This window comes from Gallus gallus, chromosome 11 (assembly GCF_016699485.2).
Source record: "Gallus gallus isolate bGalGal1 chromosome 11, bGalGal1.mat.broiler.GRCg7b, whole genome shotgun sequence".
NCBI classification, from domain to species: domain Eukaryota; kingdom Metazoa; phylum Chordata; class Aves; order Galliformes; family Phasianidae; genus Gallus; species Gallus gallus.
The window spans coordinates 12,827,964-12,842,868 of NC_052542.1; the positions used below are offsets into that span (position 1 = coordinate 12,827,964).

General features: G+C 35.6%; 1 protein-coding gene and 1 long non-coding RNA gene across 54 annotated transcripts in view; one reads left to right on the forward strand and one right to left on the reverse strand.

Annotated features, from left to right (window-relative positions):
• LOC107056831 overlaps window positions 1-14,905 on the forward strand; it is a 274,267-nt gene that overhangs the window by 189,415 nt on the left and 69,947 nt on the right. The gene's annotated exons all lie outside the window — the stretch shown is intronic.
• LOC107054313 overlaps window positions 1-14,905 on the reverse strand; it is a 209,996-nt gene that overhangs the window by 21,229 nt on the left and 173,862 nt on the right. For 19 of the 49 annotated variants that reach the window (XR_006931166.1, XR_006931168.1, XR_006931167.1 and 16 more), the window contains 6 exons: window positions 14,334-14,379; window positions 8,977-12,474; window positions 7,315-7,393; window positions 4,425-6,835; window positions 1,936-2,875; window positions 1,362-1,512 (listed from right to left, as the gene is read on the reverse strand). Coding sequence is in view for 4 of the 49 variants with exons in the window: in XM_046899559.1 (XP_046755515.1) it covers window positions 6,752-6,835 (84 nt within the window). In the remaining 45 variants the exon portion in view is untranslated. The other 30 variants (XR_005862906.2, XR_005862918.2, XR_006931159.1 and 27 more) reach the window with 20 other exon arrangements.

Sequence of the window (14,905 nt, forward strand, 5' to 3'; positions counted from 1 at the left end):
TTCAATTCATAATAAATCTACTTAGAGTGCTTTGTTCTGATGAACTCATTTAAATGTATTATATTAAAAAATTGCATTTTCAGAGGCTTCTCTAGACAATTCTTAATCGGTTGTCATGGTGATGTCACTGATTACAGTTTTTAATGTCCCATTTGAAGATTATGCACTACTTAATGATCCAAAAAGTAGGTCTAATTTCTTTTCTTTTTTTTTTTTCAAATCTTTCATGGAATGAATTAAAGAGGTTATAGTCATAGTATAATAGTTATACTAGTCATAGTAAAAAATAATGACGAATGCAAATCATACAGTGTAAAGGATGATTTCCTTAAGATGTTTTACATGAAGTACATAATCAGCAAACATAGCAATAGAATAAAAAAGTTGTAATCACTAAAAATGGTTATGGGTAAAGAACACCTGAAACGTCCTTGTGCAAGGATTGTCTTCATCTCTCTTTAAAATTACAAAATGGTAATGGTCTGCAGAGCATGTGAAATTATTTTATATTTAAAAAGAATTTGTTGTGACATATTTCTCAGTTCCTGGCTGGACTGTCACTTCGATTTAGGTAGCTTTGTAAGCTGCAGCAGAGATCTAACTGGAAATTCAGTTTCAGCTTCACCTGAGCGTGCTCCACATTTTGGGGAAGAAAAGTTCTTGTTACCTTCCCATCTTTAAAGGGTAAAATGTCATGTGTGGCTCCTCTAAAAAGTTTAAAAGCATTCCTTTCATCAACAATATTTTAAATTTCAAGAGATGTTTTTGTACACTTTTGTAACCTTTATAGGTGTTGCAGACTGTACGTTTCCTACATGCACATTCTTCTTGTCTATCCAGATAGTCTGAACAAAACATAAAAACCTCCTATTACATTACAAATCACTGTGTTCTCCAATAAGAACAACATAACTTTTATTTAAAAATCAATTTTCATTAAGGTCCATTTCCCAAAAATTCATTGGGAAATTTACATGGAATACTTGTGAAGTCAAGAGAATTTTAAATGACATAGGATGCACTTACATCAGTATTTAGATTTGGAGAAAAGAAGGTGACTTTAAAGCTCATTTCCTGGATGTTTTTAATTGTTCTGCTTGGATTCACACCATGTGTAATTCCAGAGCACGTGAGCTTGATTCCATTTTGTTTAACCTCAAGCCGCAGACCTTTTTGAAACGCAATGAATGCTCATCCACAGAACCTGCCTAAAGATAGTCCAGGATAAACCTTCCGAAACATGTGTGCTTTGAATGTCAAGTCCTCAGTAGCAGCTGCTTTTGTCACCCCATCTTCTACTGTGCCTTAATGTAAATATAGCAATAGAGTTTCAGACTGTTGTCGGCATTGTACACGCGTACCTTTGGAGATTGCTTATCAGGGCGGTAGTATTTAGCCTGCTGAGCTCAGTACTCCAGAGCTGTTCGCCTCCTCGTATCGTACTTTCTCTTCTGCTTCCATTCTGTCTTGCATTCATCAAATTCTGCAGCCCTTATGCTGGTTTGTAGCACACTGAAGTCAAGGAATTAGATGAGTGGACTATTTGTTTATTAGCAAAGGAATTATAAAAGTAGGGAATGGAATGAGAGTGGGAAGGAATAAAGAAAAACAAAGGAAAAAAAGGAAATGGTAGTGAAAAGAAACACAGTGAATATTTTTCATTGTTGCAGATTAAAATGAGAGAAAAAGGAAACTAGTGCATTTATTATATGCTCTGTTTTGGAAAGTTTTTGCTATATTTGAAAGAGACCTATCTCATTCTGGCTGTAACTGGTCTTCAGAGGAGATTCTTTTGGTCTTGCTTACAAAATGGTTTCCATTACCATAAAACTGAGTCAGTCTTTAACGTTTCTATTCTCAGAAGGTACAGAGGTTATATTAGCCCCATTGAACAAATGAAGAACTCAATACACAGAAGGAAAGAAAAAAAAACACCTTGATTCCTAGAGGCTCAGTGCCTTTTCAGAGGTCAAACTCAGGAAATTGAAGCATGAGCTTTCCTCATTAGAGTATAGTACTCTGTGATAGCTCTTAATATTCTTCCATCTTGTACAGTTCTCCATGTTATGTGAGAGGAACAGAATGATTATCATTTCTTAATGAGCTTATAGTTTCTCCTGTAAAAAGCAAAAAATAAAAATAAAAAATAAAAAAATAAAAACATTGTTAGGGCTTTCACAAACACTTCTACCTCATCAGTGTGATGTCCTTCCTATCTGCCTCAGGCTGTCAGGTCCTTAAGGAGAGGTCCTTAAGGACATCACAATGATCTCTTCATTTTTTCAGGCCTAGTGGTGAAGTCCTTACTAGTCCTTACTAACTCCACGACTTCATACTTACTTGCTATTCTTGAGCGCACACGGTGTGCATGCAGTCATTGCTGTGTCCACAGGATATACCTCAGGCTAGTTAACTTAAGATATGTTGGAGAGAAAATTGTTAACAGGGAATACAGGGCAATTTCATTTCATCTTTTTCTCCTTTTGAGAGAATGGTCTTTGCAACTTGTACAAATTTTTCCTCTATTATCTTTTTTTTTTTCTTTCTTTCTTTTTTTTTTTTTTTCAGTTATTGCATTTAAATTCACAGCTTGATCAAAAAGTTTCTTTTTACAAAAAGATGTTTGCATGTCAGGCCTAATCTTTCTTGTTACAAAGTTATTATTCACGGGCACTTTAGCTGGTTGAAACTTACCTCTTTCATCATACTTACGTATGAAAAATTGTGGTTTCACCTCATCAGAGGTCTGTGACTTGCATGATTGGTAGCATATGTTTTGTATATAGTGCTCAAAGTTAACCAAGTCTCCAAATAGATAACTGGCCTGGTAACTTCCAGAAGTTTTATTTGTGTTTATCCTTGATGGGTGCAAGCACTATGTAAAATAAATAAAGAATAACACCACAAAGGTCTTCTGAGAGAGATTAAAGGGTGCAGCAAAGAAAAACCCATGAAAGTTGCATAAGCTGTGCATTATGCATATGCCATAACAGCAAGAACATTAAATATCTGGTGCTCTATTGCAGCCACAAATACTGTGTTTGGCATGTAACAAAGTCAGTACAGTCTGATGACTGTAGGAAGAGTTTTTACTCAGCAAGATGTTTAAAGATAAAAACCCTCCAGAGCTAAACCTAATTGTCCTTTGAGGTATGTGTTAAGGTCAGAGCTGTTCTTGATGGTGCTTATAGTTACCTTCCCATGAAATCTTTGCTATCGTACTAAAAGCAGTTTAAAACCTCCTGTGTTTCTACTGTTTTTACTGCAGACAGAAATGTTTCCTCTTTCTTTATAGAACATCACACTAATTCAAAAGATAATAACCACCTTTTGGTGGTTATTGCTGCAACTGAACAAATATTAGTAAAAATAGGCTTCACAAAAATGATTAAAAGGAAATAGAAATAATAAAAATAAAAAGATTATTCTGATCAGGAGACCAACCTACTTAGAAAGTAGATAGTAGTTCAGGAATGAAACAGCTCTTTTTTTGCAGAAGGCACCCATACTTCATTCATCTCCTCAGAATGTCCCTCCCTCACTCATTATAGTGAGAAGAGCTGCCACATACCTTTGTTTTTGCAAAAACTTTGCATATTTTTGTAGTACAGGATCTGCCTGAGCAACAGTGCTTTTTAGTAAAATAAATGTAACACAGGAAAATATTTCTCGCTGCCCAGTCTGCCTGGCTTTCAGTTTTCTAGATATGTCAATTTTATTTAGAAAGAAAACAAGAAAAAGATGAAAAACAAACCCCAAAATTCCTATTCCTCATTCTTCTTTGTTGAATGCTGCTTGGCCTGGTAGGATGAGACTTCCAGGCTCTAATATGTAATCCACCTTTCTGTATGACCTCAATTCTGTTACATTGCTTTCAGCTTCAAGTCTGCTTAAATTCAGCTGTTATTTCTGCCCTTTACATGTTCTTAGTTTTGTTCTCCAAAGACAGGATGCTATGGCACACTGACTTTGTGGGTTCTGTCAATGTGCAATACCTTTCTGGTAGTCAGCACTTGGTGGTGGAGAACCAGGGTTCATCCCCTCAACACTTAGTGCTCCTACCATGCCTGGTCTAGAAACCCTTCCTGCCTCTTCTCATTCCAAGAATTAGTTTGCTGTCTCCTTTAGCACAGCATCAGGTCACCTAGGTTTTCTCAGGATGATTGCTTCTATTTTTTGCCCTGTGTTCCTCTAATAATTTATTAGAAGCATTCTATTGAAAGTATTTATATTTGTTAGCTTTAGGAGGGTGTTTCAAACTGAGTAGATTTTTGCATACGCTTCATCATCATACCATTATTAGATATAGTTAAAGAATAAATATATGTAAGTTCATAGATGACCAAATTTTAAGTCCACTAATTTCTTTAGCATACTTTGACTTAATGCTTTTTCTTATTTCAGATAATCTATTCTATTTGCACCTTATTTGAGAAATTCCTTTGTTCAAACTGAGCTCTCTGTGAGCCATTCTCCAATTCTTCATTTTCCTGGCCAAACTTAAAGATAAACATTCCTTCTGTACGTTCATTCCAGGTTGTATATGTGCACTCTAGGAAATCCATAAAAATACTCTGTTTTAGCTTCACTTCTTTCAGTAGTTTGTGGCTTTTTTTTTTGTTTGTTTGTTTTTGAGGAAAAGCATATCATATAAGAGCAAGATAAATGCTGGAGGGAAAAAAAATATATATATAAAGTTATTGCAGTGCAGAGCAGCACTGATATTTAAATACTTTCTTTGCTCATGACAACAGATTGTGTGTTTTATATTTATTGTTGTTTACCTACTATATCTGCAATCTTCATTTGTTCAAAATAATGGTACATTTATGGTCATACAATAGCTTGTTTAGGCCAAATGTAGGTCATTACATTTCTGTGAAGTACTCATCACTTTGTGGCTTTATATACTAACCTCTCATATTACAACATTTCATACTCATTTATGCATTTTTTCTCTCTCTCTTTTTATTCTTTCATCCAACCACTGGAAATTTAATTCACCATTGTAGATTGAGTGGCATCCATTCACTCTAATGGTCAAGTGATTAGCGCTTCAGGATGGCACACAGATCTTGAAACAAATATATCTATTTGTCATTGAATATTCAGAGATCGTCATGATCTTACTTAATTACACTTCAGCAATAAAATACATGACAGAAAGTTGATTTTTCCCTCTAAACTTGAGACTCTTTCCATACTGGCATTCAATTTGATTAATGTTTACGTTAACTGCAATTTATTGGTCACTTGCTCAGCATAAGCTTTCCAAAGAAAGATTATAAATGCTAATATGTTACTATTTACATCCCCATAAAACATCCACAGATTACAAATTGGAAAATACAGGACTAATTAACACTGATCAGCAGATGTGTATGCTGATGTGATATATTGGGAAAATCTGATTTTCAGCTTCATTTAGTCAGAATCAACATGTTGATCATTATTATGAGTGACTGAGCAGACATTAAAACATACTGGTAAAACCCTATTTATACATTCAGTCTTATTTTCCTATAGGTCTAAGTAGGTAGAAGTAGAATTAAGTTTCAGATATATCCATTTTGCATTGAATTTGCAAATCAAATCAAATTCCATTTACCTAACTGTGTAAGTAAAGATACTTGGACTCTTTCTTACGTTAGTATGGCAAATCAGTCCATGGAGGATACTGACAAGGCTTGTTCATGCAGACCTACAAATACTTTCAGTATAGAAGAAAACTGAAATTGTCCTTTTTTATATACTGTTCTTAGATAATTTTAGTGTGATTAGGATAGGAGATAAGAGATATCACAACATAACTAAATCAAGAAGGAAAAACTTTAAGACAATTGATATGTTCTGAGATCATTACAGGTGTAGTACAATAGAAAAGGAAGAGCTTCCAGTTCTGGTGAACAAAATGTATCAAAGGAAAAAAAACTCTTTATTCTTGTTCTGAACTAGAACACAAGTGCACCATATGCTAGTGGGCAGCAAGACTAAGGCAGATGTGAAGGTTTGTGAGAGAAACACACAGCAATGAGAAATTAGAATGAAGAAACCGGCTGGTCATACTCACAGCCCATAATCAGCAAGGAACATATCATTCCTCATAGGAATTGCTGGAAAATGGATTGCATGAAATGTTCAGCAATTACTCCTTTTTTACATCTGCACAAATCTTTAATTGTTGTAATGTCAAAAATAATTTGTATAGATTTTAAATCTAGGAAATATTTTCACTTTGCTTTAGCAAGTCAGCCCAATAAATGCAATTTCTGAGTAACACCCTTAAAGTCTTAACTGGACTATTTTTGCATCAGTTTGAGATTAAATTTTAAATTGGTGGCAACTTCTTTCATGATGTAACAGATGAAGTTTTCGCCTACTAAAAGGTACCCCAGAAAACGTGTGCCTGTTTTGTCAGATGCAGTTTTGCCAGTGCATGCGCACTCACATACAAGTGCCTACTTTTTCTGTCAACATGAGTGATATGGTTTATATATATATATTTATGCATATACGTAAATACATACATGTATATATTTATTAGTACTAACACATCTCAATTTGACATTTTTGGCTTTTCAATTGTGTTAACACAGTGAGTCCTATTGTTGGCACTTTTAAGGTCTCACATTCCTACCAGTCTGTACCTCCCATACGTACCAGTCCAGCCTTCAATCTCCCCACCTTCCTTGAAGTTTCCTTTTCACAAGCTATAAAAGTCTTTCAGAAAGGAGAAAAATGTCATTTTTTCTCATCTGTTGTGAGCAAGGTTCAGGTCATCCATGTAGTCTGGTCCTCTACCATAATTGCTTCCTTTTAACAGGTTGGGAATGCTCTACCAGAATATAAAAGCAAAAGAAGGAGATTCATGAACTTGAAGAGCTTTTTTTTTTTTTTTTTTTTTTTTTTTTCCTGCCTGGCCCTATCTCCAAGCATTTCAAATTTTATTAACCTCTTCTATTATCCAATTTATTATTCCTGTACATTGTACCTTGGTTGGACCATCAGGTAATGGTTCTGCTATCAGAAACAAAGCAAGACTGACATAGAAAAAGAGAGATCTGTCTTTCATTCCTGGTCAGGAGAACAAAATAAGGCAAGCTGATGTGTGTCTGACTGCATTCCCCTGATTTTGACAAATGCTTCAGCCATAAAAGAGCTTTTAGCTTCAAAACAATTTCTATACAGTATTTCTATACAGGAATAGTATTTCCTCCAATCTAACCTTCTCACAGAGAAAATTTCTACAGGATTTTCAGTAAAAATGAGTTTACATTCTTCTCTTGATCTGAAGTATGGAAATTATGCTCTCACCACAAGTATTTGTCTGGAAACAGGTATAGTATCATCCACTGACTTGTTTTCTGAGTTCATCCAAAAGGAAATAATTATTCTGGAAGAATATGCAGTACAGATATTAATCAGTTATTTATTTGTCAAATGGGAATACATAAAAGAATATACACCCTTTACATTTCTACATTTAATGAATATATTATGGAAACAACTGCATTTTCTTACAGAAGGGAAAATCTTACTCCGGTATTTATCAGTACTTTTTATTTATTCAACCATGTAGATGTAACTCCCTCTTCCCCTTCTGTTGTACTTGACCAACAACCAAACCAGAGACTCAAAAACAAAAGAAATCTTCATCCCTTTGTGTTACAGAGTGTACAGGGAGTCACAATGCATTCTTCTAAGGAAATGCTACTGAAGACATAAATTCATTTCCCTAGCAGTCAGACCAGCATAAAGCTTCATCTATTCTCTGCCTAGTTCTGTGCATTTTGAAGTGCTTAGCTAAAGCTGGCCACTGCTAATAGTGATCCTTCTCAGTTTTCTTTTATGCCAGAAGTTCCATACAGGAATGACAGAACTGTGTATTAGGTGTTCAGATCCTTTTGACCAATTTCATTTTATATTAAGGCTCCTGAATAGGGATAATGAGTTTTCCAAGAAACATTTTTCATATAAAAATGAAAATGATGGGCATCCGACTCCACTGAACACAGAACAGCTGCCTGCAGATCAGTGAAAATCTGCTGCTTTCATCAGTTAAAGAGATGTAATATATTTGTCTCTGCTCTTAATTCACAGAAACTTCTTAGTTACTTTGTTGAGATAGAGGCAAATACCACGTAGAAGTACAGAAAATTTGCCTGTGACAGAAAAAAACAAACAAACAAACAACAAACTCTAAGTTATCTACATACTTGTAATTAAAATATAAGAATCTACAAGTCAAGAATATGGGAGCAAGCAAAGAGAAGAGTTTTCTCACTGAGGTATATTGTGGAGTTTGGGGCCCTTAGAAGAGTACTTTTTCTTAACCCCAGGTCATACAATTATGCACGTTCATCATACTGCTCATACGGTGTTCAGATGCCTGACTTGAATGCTTGCCTCTGTAGTGTTAATAGAGCCTTACAATGATTTCCTCTGACACATTTGAACATGGCTTTTTAGTTTCTAGTGCAGTAGTATTTGGAAAATATTATGTAACTGCAAACTCTGTATGATCTGTTTGTTACTGTTGGCCAGAAAGTCTCTCTCAAGCCTTGCAAAAGTATCAAATAGTGTGCAAAGTATGGTAGATACTCTAGATTTCGTCTTGTCCACAATACATTTTTGTACTAAAAGTTGAAGATTTTTCTAAGGCAAGTCCAAACAGTGTCTCAAATTCCTGCCAGCATTCTACTTGAAACTGTAACTTTCTTCCAAGTCATCTTCTTTCTATTTTAAAAGCTGTCATTATTCAAATGTTAGTGCATTTCCATATCTTCTTTTTATTTACAGTCACTGGTTGTTGAATGCGTACAAATAATCATGCAGCTACTTTCAGTTACAATTTGTGCGTGGTAGGTCACTGTAAGATACAGAAATAATTGTATAACTTAAAGAAATTCTAACACTGTGTATTTATGTTTGTGTGCATGCGCAAACATCCACAAATGTAAATATATATATACATACACACAATCCTGTCCCATACAGTTGTAACCAATGAAGTCTTACATCAGGTTCTGTAAGGTTTTTTTCAGAAGAAGGATAACCATTTGCATTTCCAATACCATATCAATCTGGAAGTGGTAACAATATAAGGAAGTAAGTGAAAGGTCATGTGTTAGGAAGAGAGAGAAGGAACATCAATTATTTGCATCAAATACAGTCTATCAGTCATGTCAGCTATGAAAAATTGTCTATCATCTAACAGTTAAAAATTGAAGAATGCTAACATTTTTACAAAAAGGGTCATCTAGATCTTAATTTCCAATTATTACTTTCATATATTGATAATTCAATTTAGTGCAACTTCTAAAAGCAGCAAACCTACAGCTGCCTGCTGTACTCTGTGTGGCTTCAATACTCTTTATAATCTGATGTGTAAGTTAGTGTACCTTGAGGAACAGGGAATCTTCCAATTTATTAGCTGAAGTATCTTACATCTTTCGATGCTTGAAAAAATTTTATATTGACATATCCAGAGTTTTTATTGAAGTTATATTAGTGCTATCTATCAGGGATATGCTAGAAAATCTATAACTTCCACCAAAATGTTGCCCATGTGAGCAATTCAGTTTATGAAGTACAATCTTCTCAGGCTGACTTAGTGCCTCCTGGTTCATTTTTCAAGCTATGTGATGTCTAATGAATTTGTCAAAATAAAAACTAATACACAGTTTCACGTCTATCATCAAATTATGCTTTCCAATATAGGGCTAAAAGTATGAAAAAAGACACCTATATGAAAGTCTGCAAATGGAAAACATCTCAGGTCTATGCTATTGTATTTCCTGTTTTGACACTTCTTTGCAGTCTCAGAGCTGTTTTACTTTGGTTGCAATTACACTGGGAGTTTGTCCAGATAAGGTAATGACACTGTTTCATTATGTGAAGCATGTAGATATTTGTCTGTGGTGCACCATCAAGCCAGTCAATATATTTGAGAAAACATAAATAAAAGGAGAGGTTGAGAGGTCTTTATGACCTTCTTTAAAGCAATCTCAGATCCCATTTTCTAAACCACTAAACAGAGATTTTCAAACTCATTTGTTTTGCCTTACATATTAAGTCAGAACCTTACATCAAGTATCAGGCTGACATTTTTAAATAACAGCATAATGTTTGCCCTGTTTATATACACAGCATTGTTTTCCTCGGGTCTTAAGTTTCTTTGAATAAAGCTAAGAACAGTAAACCTTTAGGAATACTAAAAGGGAAAATGATTTCTCTGTGCCCTATTCAGCAGGCATCAGTAATATATGCTGTCCTGGCTAGCAATTTTCATAATCATAGGCAGTTGTCAGTCATCATAAATCAGTCTCTACTGTGACCTCTGTGGGACTAAGCAGGTCACTGCAGAGTTCTTCACATGTTTTATTTTTCTCTTTTGATGGAGTGAAATAATGACCCACTGGCAAGAGGAGAATTATAACACCTGTAACTTCAATCAGATACCATGTATGCACTCCCAGGTATAGTCAGGGCTTTGGGACTACAAAGCTGTGCTTTCACTGCAGCTGATCGAGAGCTGGCAATTCTCTGGCCTTTCCACATGCAAGTGTGATGTTCAGGAACTCTAAGCTGATAAAACATATTAAAAACCCACTGGGGAGGTGCTGCTGATTATGGAAAGTAAACCTTAAGGCTCAGAGAGGCTTCTTGTAGAGAACACGTAACCATCAATAGACATATTCTCACGTTTCATCATGGAAAAGTATATGTTAAGTGTTTCTTTTGTAAGCCTGTAGTGTCAGCTGCTGAGCCGAAATGATGTGGTTTTGAATTTAATAGACTGATGCTGATTTATGTCCACTGATATAAATGTTACACGTGTGGATGCTATTAATACCAGCCATGGATGGAATAACTTTTAAGTGACTTGAATTCATCTGAACAAATAGGCTACTGTCCTGTAAAAACATGTGCTGTTAATAGCTTACCATGATACTTCCTGTGTGTTACCTTAACAGGTGGGAGTGTAAGTGCAACCTTAGATACACATGTAATTGTGTGGGACCAGGAATGTAACACGGGAGCACACTGGCACCAAACAGTAAGTGCCATCCCTAAGAAGTACACAGTGTACTGCAGAAAGCTGCCTATTTGCTGGCTGGATAGTGCCTGTCCCAAGCTAGTCTCTGGTTAGTCAATAGTGCAGGCAGGCTCTGACAACTTTTCTGCTGTTTTAGCATTTTCCCATGCTTGTTCAGAAGGTGATACTGTTGGGATCTGGATTGCAGAGCCTGCAGTGCAGTAATAAAACATGATTATAGATTTTTGTTTTGTTTTGTTTTTCCGGCAGGGTTGAAGTAACTGTCAGAAGAAAAATAAGTTTAAAAAGGCAGAGGACTCTGAGTGAAATGATGACTACAGACAAATCTGGGAATAAATAACAGAGGTAGCACTGGAAGACAGTCTGTTAAGGTCTTAAGATTACCCCAGAGGGGTTAATTGAGTTTTTCAAAACATTTTCCATTGGTTTCAGATGGTAACATCTAACTAATGAATCAAGAATGAAGATTCCTTGAAGGAATGTTCATTAGCATAATTATGCTCATTAACATAATACGTTCATCACTTAATTCAGATCTGATTGGCTTACTTAAGATTAAAAGCCTGGAGCTGCAAAACTGAAGATGACCTTTTCTATAAGCGGGCAGACTTTCCTGCTCAGAAGGTTTGTGATCACAGGGCCCTGTAGCCCATGTTTCCACCAGTGCTTGCAGTCTATTTTTGTTCACCACTACAGCTTCAGTAACAAAGGTTCTCAGATTTTCTTTTCAGTGCCAGAATATCTGATATTTGCCAGTCAAATTCCTACGAGACAGTGTTCTGCATAGGAGTGTATTCTGGAAATAGTTAATATAGAAACTCTGTTTAAGTTGAGTTCATTTATTCTTGATAATAACGGAACGCTAGGTTGGCATCCTAATGTCCTATTTTTCTGCTTAGTTGGAACCTGTCATGTACATGTTAACATTAACAGGAAAGCTGAATATGAAACTTGACTTCACTACCTAGAACATAAAAATTTCAGTAAGTTCAAAAAAGAAAAATGCAAACATTTGAGAGGTCATTTTGCTTGTTCATTTTTTTTTTCAGTAAATTGCATGCAACTCTCATTATATCATTTATCTCTCATAATAGCTTAATTTGGACTCCTTCCAAATTAAAATGGAGACAAAGTCATTGTTTTGCTGTTTTCAAAAGAGATGCTGAATTTCATATGAGTAAGGCAATAGAGCAAGGTCTTGAATACTAAAAAGCATACACAATTTCCTTCTGGTAGCTATGCTGGCAATTGAGTTAGTATGTTTCCCTTGCTTGAATGGCTAAAGAAAATAATGGTTTTGTCCGTTCAAATGGCACTGTTGAATCCAAGAGTTGATTTCAGCGATGGGATTCATACATCATGCTGTCTTACTCCGCATATGGGCTCTTCTTCTAGAAGAGTTCTTTGATGGATTCCTGTGTGATAAAACACATCACTCTGCACCTTATATTGCTTCCATTGCATTCTCTACACAGCAAGGGCAGAATAAGTCAATAAACTCTGCTTATCTCCGGAACGTTCCCTTTAAAGGTAGTATATGATGTTATTACTAAAGTCATAGTTTTCAAAGATGGTGAGACGATATTTCTTTTTTTTTTTTTAAAAAAAAAAAGAAGAGTCATGATACAGTAATATCTACCCAAGTAGTGTTTGTTGTCCCTACCTACATAAGCTCACTTGTCAGCAGATTGCATGCTAATTTATTAAGGCTGGTCCAGTACATAACTACATGTCTGTAAGCTAGTCATGACAAGCCAGAACAAAAACTGTATCTGCTCCATGACTGGCACCCATCACTTGTGAGGTCAACTCACAGGAAGTTGTCATAAAGCTAAGGCCGCTGTGTGGTTGCTTCGCAAATTTCTGCTCTAAGCAATGTCTGTTTGTATTTGAGACCAATATCAGCTTTTGATGAAGGCCCAGCTGAAGTTTTCAAAGAGTTTCAGTTATGTAGTGTTTTGCAAGGGGCACGTCAAAGAGGCCTCAGGGTAAGCCTTCCGTGGTCATGCTTCAAGATGGTGTTCCCACTTCCTGTGTATCCTTTTTCCTTCTGGGAAGATCACCAAGTTCACTTTCAATTTAACAAACTGTGACTTTGATTATAACCAGGAAACTCCACTGATATTCCTGGATGTGCATGGGCACAAAAATTAAAATTTGACCATACGCTACTATGAAATAATACCAAGTAATAATAGAGGTTACAATTGTAGGCATTTTTTAGTAACATTGCACAGTAATATGGAGCATCTAATGAAATTTAAGTAAACAAAATGTCAGTGTTTCTATTGGCAAATGTCCAGGACACAAGTACAATCTTTTGTATTTTATTTGTAATATTCTCCTTAACAAGTGACAAGAGGAGATCAAAGACACCTTTAATTCTTATCTTGAAGACAAACACAATTTATACTATCGTTTTAATATTAACTAGTGACTACTCTCAGTTTTACTGCAATGTAAGTAACAGTAGTAATAATATCAAACGCTCTTAAGCACTTTTTGAGGCATGGATTTCAGTGAAGTCTGCAAAAATACAAAAGTGCTATTATTTCCCAGTTTTGCAAATAAGGAAAGTAATGTGGTTAGGGTTAGTGATTTGCCTAAAAGCACACATTGATATAATGCACTTCTAAGAATAGCACTCACAAGTTTTTGGCTGTCAGCCAAGAGATCTCTTCACTAAAGTACTTTGCTTCCGATGTTAAAACCCTTCTAACACTGATATAGATAAGACTGTAAAGGAAGATCACCATTTACTGTACTGGCACCACTATCCTTTTCAGAACCTCAGACTACGTTATCATAGGTAGCAGAGATTTCTCTCTCAGTATAAATAGACCTAAGCTGTTGCTCCTTTGACAAGTGGTATCATGGTCCTCAATTCTTGGATGACTGTATGCAGGAATACTCTTGACATATTTTAGCAAACTTTCCTCTGTGTAATTCTTATTGTTATGCCCACTCTTCTTGATTAATAGTACACACAGGGCATTAAAAATTAAAAGTTTATTTCAAAGTGGAATAGAGTTAAATTCAGTGTGAGTGGTGAAATGCACAGCAGTGATTGTTGGATAAACTTAAGAATAGAACGCCCTGCAAGTATTTTGCTTATAGAGTAAGTTTGGCATCACTGCTCTCATCGGGGATGTGCCAGCATCTCTGTCTGCCCCATCATTTATTCATGGAAATGTAGTCACTCAATACAGATACAATAGTTAAAAATAATGGTGTAAAGTTAATGAAAGGTAGAAAGTCACTCGTAATTTCTTACCTTGAGTACAGAAGAGAGCAAACTTTTAACAGCTGTATTACTATCCCTAAAATAGTAAAAAATAAGAAAATAAATGTATCCACTGATTATATATGCTTAAATTATGCTTTCAGATGTACAAAAGCAACTTAAAATCTTTCTCTTTCTTTTTTTTTAACACATCTCTGATAGCTGTTGAGGTAGCTGTGTAGAATCAAAATATGATAATTACTGAGTTTTGAAAGGCTCCATTCAGTGCTGACTAGTCCAAGTTCCAAATCTATTGAGGCCTTTATCATCCCTACTTTTGATTTTATTGGTGTTGTGAACACTATCAACCTAAGCCACCTGGAGGTAGTGTGAGTTTGGTGAAAGATGAGCACCCGCAGCCTGTGCACCTTAAAGCCTGAGCTTTAGGTGTGATCTGACTAAAATGGGAAACTTCACTGTGATGCATGGGCCATATCATGTACAAATTAGGACTACAATTCATAGAAAAATTCAGGCGATTTAATTCTGTATCAGGAGAAAAAGGGTTGGTGGCTGGGAATGCATTTCAGGCATGCTGCACATTGGAGGTGCTTCCCTTGTGC